The sequence below is a fragment of the Aulonocara sp. 'chitande type north' Nkhata Bay genome, linkage group LG17 (assembly GCF_057382095.1).
Source record: "Aulonocara sp. 'chitande type north' Nkhata Bay isolate Kocher_YH1m ecotype deep benthic linkage group LG17, A_spYH_male_GT1.1, whole genome shotgun sequence".
Taxonomy (NCBI): Eukaryota; Metazoa; Chordata; class Actinopteri; order Cichliformes; family Cichlidae; genus Aulonocara; species Aulonocara sp. 'chitande type north' Nkhata Bay.
The window spans coordinates 15,039,279-15,046,049 of record NC_141360.1 but is presented as its reverse complement, the minus strand read 5'-3'; the positions used below and the strand labels follow the sequence as shown (position 1 = coordinate 15,046,049).

Sequence of the window (6,771 nt, the reverse complement as noted above, 5' to 3'; positions counted from 1 at the left end):
CTGTAGATAAAACAAATTATATAAAACATTTAAAATAAGACCATCCTTACACATTTGCAACAGTAATATTAACCCGTGTAAGACTAATGGGAAACATTTTTCTGCAGAATAAGTACTTTTACCTTTAATGCTTTAAGTTACATGTGCTGGGGTACATGCTGAGGACTTTACATAGACTTGCAACGCTACTTTTACTAAAGGAAAAAAATTAAATCCACCAACACTCTTCATTGACTAATGAAATAATAATAGTGAAGATTTTAATAACAACTATAGAAATAAGAATATTTTACAATTCTTCAGGCGAAGGAGTCTATGCAGAGTGCATAAAATATTGAGAGATAGCGCAAAGTCATTAAATATTGTGTTTTAATAAGGTATTTAAACAGTAGCAAACATGCATTTTTCTTCTTTTAAAGGAGGTGGTGATCGTTACCTCTGCTTCTTGCCTTTCTGTAAAATCACAACACACCAACAACACATACCAAGTTCACTTCTAGCAGCGCTAAACACATGTGCTGCGTGCATAAACTGTATACATACAGTTTCCCCTAAAGACGTTCAGCAACATTATCTTGGATCAATCAATAAAAACTTTTCCTGCTGACAAAAAAATCTTCAGAATTCATCATCTCTTATTTAAATGAGCTAACCTCCTTAATAGTGTTGTCTCTTATATATGTTATGCAGCATCTGCTACACATGAACACATAACCTCACAACCACGCATGCCATAATCATCTGCTGTGAACTGCTCCCAACTGCTTTGTTTATTGATTAGTGATTGAAAAATGATTGGCTGTGGAAAGTAAACACAGGAGCACTCAGACAGTCACCATGGAAACACACATCTCATTAAATTTACAGCCAGCATAATACACACACACACACAAAGTCAGAGCTGTAAGTGACTCTTCGGAGTTGGAGCAGTTTATTATATAGCTGATAGTCTTCAGTAAGTGAGGGCATTAATATAACAAAGGCTGCTTTGATGTATAGTGAAAACACTGAAGTTTTTATTGAAAGTAAACAGTGACCTCTACAGGTTACAGTGTGTCAGAACAGGTATCAGACTTAAAGCAGTTCATCTTTCACCACTGCTGTTTGATACATTTGGAGATACATAACGAGAATAATCCTCCAGCTTTTAAGGGAATGGCTGTAACATAAGGATGGAAATTGCAGGCGTCCACTTATCTCTGAGATCATCTGCCTAGAGATACAAGCATTGTAAAAATGTACACAAACCCGCATGGATTGCCTTCATCTTATCTTATCTTCCCAATTGTTATACCTATATATATTTGAAGATGAATTTTAAAGGATTACGTGTTGTGAACTATTAATTTTTCATTTAATTTTACTTAGTTTTACTTTATTTACACATTTTATGAACACGAAGTTGTAATTTTCTCTCTCTCCCTCTCTCTGTGTAAAAAGTCATATTTTGCTACTAAAAAACATGACTTTGTTATTGTGGTGTAAATGGGTAGTCCAAGTACAAACATGTTAAAACAAGTCGATACTTTATTTGCGATAACTGTTTGTTGTTTTTTTGTTTTTGTTTTTTTAGCGGAACCAATATGTAAACCGTTCTCTCCGCCGGAGTATTATAGATGTGGGACGGGAACGATGGAAAGATGGTGGCCGCAATGGTGCAAATGTCATGTTTGTACCGGGGGATGTTAGCGGTCAGGGCCACTGGCATCAGGACGCTGATCCCCGGGCTGGTCCCGGTCCAGTTCCGAGCCTTCTCGGTGCGGAAGGAGCCCGAGCTAGAGGAGAATCCGTACTACAGCAAGTACCAGGACAAGATCCAGAAACTGCGCAGGTCAGCCACCAGCCACACACCACCACAACCCCCTTACAAACGATAGGTTTCCCGTCGTTTACAGTTTCACATTAACGCTGAGGTATACGGAGTATCTCTTCAAAGATTTCACCCACAGTGAAGTTGTCTAATATTATTTATTGATATGTTTTTAATATGAATATCTATTGTTAAACTATAATGGGTCGGCGTATGAAAATGCAGGAGAAATCCAGCATGTAGTATATATGAAATATATATAAATATTAAAAATATCCATTGAATTCATTTCATAAATGTAATGTGAATCTTTTATCATTTGTTTACTTTGAGAGTTGTTGGAATAGTACCCAGTGGAAGATAGTGAATGAATTTCTGCTTTTAACAGTTTGCTTGTTTCATTATGTTATCATTATAAAGCCACGAAAATGGATTATAGTATAACTACAAACACTCTCCACTGTTACCGTTGACTTATTGGTTGTTTTAATGTTTTCATCAAAAGTTCCTGAAGATAATAATAACTGTGATCAGATGATAATGATGTGTACAGTTGCAGTCATGATAGAATAGTGATATTAAACACAGATAGTTAGTTAGTTAATTTGTTTTTACACTGACTTTGTCTGAATCCTCTGTAGTGCCAAACCGCAGGAGTACAAGACCCGACTGGAGAAAAGGCATGAAGCCAATAAGGAAGTGCTGGGACACTCGAAGCAGGCAGAGTTTGTCCGATTTATGGAGCAGGAGGTGGAGTATCAGCGGGGCTCACAACTGAACAACATGATGAGACAATGGACTAGTTAGAAACTGTTTCGTTTCTAAAAACCACTTGTTAACAATTGTGTTGTTGCGTAGACAATTTTATTCAGATGTGTGTAACTGGTTTGCATTAGGATGGTCTGGTTGTAGTCAGTGAATTTCCTTTTTGCTGTGGAAATCTTTGCAGCTGGAAAAAAGGGACAAGATGGCAGCTGGTGACGCAACATCAGGAGGTTTTACAAAGAATAAGGTGAGCTAAAGATAGAAGAGGTTTAGGCCTCAGTTGGCAGCAGTGGATCTTGAATAGGACACAAATGGAATACTGAGACAGTTCGCCTTCAATTTAAGAGTTATGTCTAACTGCTCTAACAGCATTTTAAAAGCTGCAGCTTTTATTTTGAAGGTGAATTGTCTCTGTTTCTGGTTTACATCGCACTTTCCACTGTTTTACATCACTTGGCATGTAGGGCACAAGTGTCTGCAGGCACATTAGCATCTTCCTTGCAAGCTGTGAGTGACTGCAGTAGCTGGTTAGCAACTTAAGTGATTACAGTGAGGTTCTCAAGTCACTTTCCCCTTCTGCTGTTGTCTCAGACTGTGATGTGTTTTCTTTAGACTTTGGGCTCCATCCTCAACTTGGAGATGATCAAGGACAAGACAGGCGAGGAGATTGCAGAGGTGATTGTGTGGGATTGGCCTGTGCACATCAGCCTCAGACTCTCTGTACAGAAACCTTTTGAAACTGTTTTCACCTTTCCTGTTTTTCTCTCAGCTTTGGATGAAGTATTATTCTACCAAGGATACAGTCAGCGCCATCATCCCAGTGAGCTTTATGTTTTTATCTCCTTTATTTTTTGCTTGGATTTAAATGTGAAAATAATATTCATATTTGGTGGCTTTCTGATTGTTTGTTTTTGTCTATTAGTCTTTAGAGTAAATCTGATGGTTCAGTGAGCTTTGATGGAAAGATGTGCTTTTAAACACCGGATGTGACAGAGAAATCAAGTGACACAACATGCTCATTGGCTAAACAGTTGTGATTAACTAATTGGCCAATGAACGTAGCGTAATTTTTCTGTCTTTCTGATTCTAATAATGAGCTCAATTTCCAAAATGAACTTTGTGCTTTATTTAGCATAACTTGTAAATAGGAGCTGAGACCACAGACTGACCAAAAAAGTGTTTACTTAGGTCACAGAGTGACAAAGCTGAGGGCCATGTTCTTCCTCACAACCAAACCAAGTAGGAGGAATCACCCCCTGCTGTCCATGCAAGAGAATGCAGGTTTTTGTAAATTTAGCATCGGGTTTAATTTTTATGATGTGATATTTTATACAAATACTTAAAAAAAAAATAATAATTCGATGGTACTGCATGAGGTGGTCAGCAGTGATAGAGAAGTATGTGAGTTGTGGTGCAGGACTGGGTGGAGACGAGCGCCAGGGGTGATTTGTGACAGAAGGACATGAGCAAGGGAAGGTTTACAAGATGGGAGTGAGACCAGCTGTGATGGTCGAACTAAAGACAGGAGGCAGAGATTCACTTGGAGTGACCAGGATGGACAAGATTGGAAACAAGTGCATAAGAGGCACAGATCATGTTTGGAAACAAAGCTGAGATGGTTTGGACGTGTGCAGAGCAGGAAGAAAAGAGAGAAGAGTCATGGATGTAATGAAGGATGTTTGGTGAGATGGAGGAAGATGATCTGCTGTCTGACAGGGCAAGATGATATTTTATATACAGTCTGTGGTCTCATTGCTATTTAGGTAATGCTAACTCATATATGATGTACAAGCAAAAGGACAAGCTGTGCAGTGATGCAGAGAGTTCCTTTGACATGGTGTCAGTAATAACACAGGAAAAAAATAAAGTGCTTGCTTTCATAGAATGTTTGTTTTTGACTCATCTACACATTTAAATTGCAGATTTTTTTTTCTTTGGGGCTTTTCTGTGCAGTTTGGTATTGACTGATAATAACACTCTAACACTGCAACGATGCCATTAAGATAATATTTATAGTTGCAGATTAAATTGTGATAAGCACTGTTCATAATGATCTAATATTCTCTCCTCTCTTGTATTTGCAGACACAGATCTATGAGATGATTTTCAGCAGATCACAGTCCTGCCCAATGGTAAGATCAATGCAGCAAGCTATGGAAGCTAAGCCAACGTTATTTCTGAACACTTTAATAACAGCAACACTGACCAAAGTTCGGAGCGAAGGAATAAAAATACTGAAGATAAGAAAAAAAAAAGCTGCAGAAAGTGATTGATGGGTATTTCAAAAGCAGCAACAAAGTTTGGCTGAATAGCTGCAAAGTACTAAACTTTAAATTGTCATACCTGTGATTATTCATTAACCATCTGATCATCAAGACTTTCATGATGCTGTTATTGTTTTCAGGCAGCCCAATTTTTTTCCCTCTTTTTCTAAGTCGTCACCTCGGTGACTTTTCTCTGTTTCTCCTTCATCTCAGTTCCTTTACGCTTTGCCTCAGAAAGAGGGTTACGAGTTCTTTGTGGGTCAGTGGTCCCGACACGAGCTCCACTTCACCTCCCTCATCAACGTCCAGGTAAAGTGCTTCAGACTTACAACACCTTGACATGCTTCTGGGAAAGGTCATTACTCTCTGGATTCCGGAGCTTGTGAAACTAGGCTTTACAGAGTCATTCCTTCTGGCACCTTTCCTTTGGTATTTTTAACCATAAAAGATGGAAAGAGAGTCTTTATTTTGTTTTTTTACATTTTTGAAATTAGCAATTACGTTTTTTGGAAATGAGTTGATCTGTTCATGCTTGGCTATTTACAGTAACAGCAACTTTGCCCAAACTCTCGTAATTCTACTTTGAGTTTATCACGGTAAATTACCTGATGGTGTCTGTGTGCAGACGCTGGGTGAGAATGCTCCCAGTCAGCTGATCCTATACCACTACCCAGACCTGAAGGAGGAGAAGGGCATCGTGCTCATGACAGCAGAGATGGATCCCAAGTTCATAGTAAGTCCACATACGAGCCTATATGAATAGACTTCAGAGGTTTTATGTTCTTGAGAGATTCACAAATACAGCGATGCAGCGGATGTAGTGTGTCACACCTGATGTGTATTTAAGGCCTCAACATCTGTCCCTCATCTCCACAGACCGTCCAGCAGGCTCAGTGTTTGGCTAACCAGGTGCAGCTCTTCTACGGCACCCAGAGACAGGAGACTTACCGATTGGTGGAGATGTTTAACCACCACCCTGCAGAATTCAAGCACATGTCAGTCATAGCAGAGCTGGAGCAGAGCGGTTTGGGGCCTGCAAACCCTTCCACGGGTTCCTGAGATGGACTGAAGTTGCCACCAGACAGCCTGCTGAGGAACTGTTGGTCTCCGTGTACAGTCGCAAAGATATCCAAGCTTCTTTGCTCAGCACGCTCCAGTGGGATATAGCTGCTTCTTGCTCTGTGTGTGCAGTCTCCAGCAGCAGCTGTGAATTACAGAAAAAAGAACTTAAAGAAGCACAAACAGCTTCTCTCAATATTTACTACACATCTTGTGTGTTGTCAGTTTGCCTCAATGGGAAAATAATGTTGAAGTGAGCACTTCTATAATAAATAGTTCTCACTTTGTCTTGTTTTTCATATCAGACTGTGATGTAAGCAGAAGAACATTGTTCATAGGAATCCAATTAAGTAATAAATCATCTTCAAAACTGTAACCTGTTTATATAGTCAGCGTTCTAACCAGAAGAAAAACTTTAAACACAATACTGAGGCAAACAGGAAAGTCTTCACAGCCTGGATTGTGACTGACCACTTATTAATGATCAGTGTGGTATCATTCCATACAACTGTTACTGTACGTTAGAGTTCACATTAACCAAATATTTATGACAGATTTTATTTATTTTTTTAACAGTGATGGAAACATTTCACGTGTGTCCTTCCTTTTGACACATAACACTGATGGATTTATCAGAAACTTCCATAATAACACCCTTAACAACAGTGCAGCAGAGGTGGGCAGTCTCTGCATAAAATGACATAAACATATATTCTGGGCCTAAAGTGGAACTTTGCAAGTGAGGCACCAAAGGCTCTGGTGCAGAATTTAGAAATAACTGAAAGTAGAAACGAGTCATGTACAAAATTGTTTTAGCTTTACTAGATTTACTTTCTTTACATGTAAGCTGTGGGCAGGTAACCTGTGCTGCTG

The 6,771-nt window shown here is 39.0% G+C and overlaps 1 protein-coding gene across 1 annotated transcript; it reads left to right on the top strand.

Moving 5' to 3' along the window:
* The first annotated feature begins 846 nt into the window (after nucleotides 1-846).
* On the top strand, nucleotides 847-6,274 carry atpaf1 (ATP synthase mitochondrial F1 complex assembly factor 1). The gene is made up of 10 exons (XM_086268607.1): nucleotides 847-955; nucleotides 1,574-1,831; nucleotides 2,452-2,560; nucleotides 2,760-2,822; nucleotides 3,188-3,250; nucleotides 3,345-3,395; nucleotides 4,660-4,707; nucleotides 5,053-5,148; nucleotides 5,465-5,572; nucleotides 5,716-6,274. The coding sequence occupies exons 2-10, from the start codon at nucleotides 1,617-1,619 to the stop codon at nucleotides 5,896-5,898; spliced, it is 936 nt and encodes a 311-aa protein (XP_086124733.1). The 5' UTR covers nucleotides 847-955; nucleotides 1,574-1,616; the 3' UTR covers nucleotides 5,899-6,274.
* The last annotated feature ends 497 nt before the right edge of the window (nucleotides 6,275-6,771 follow it).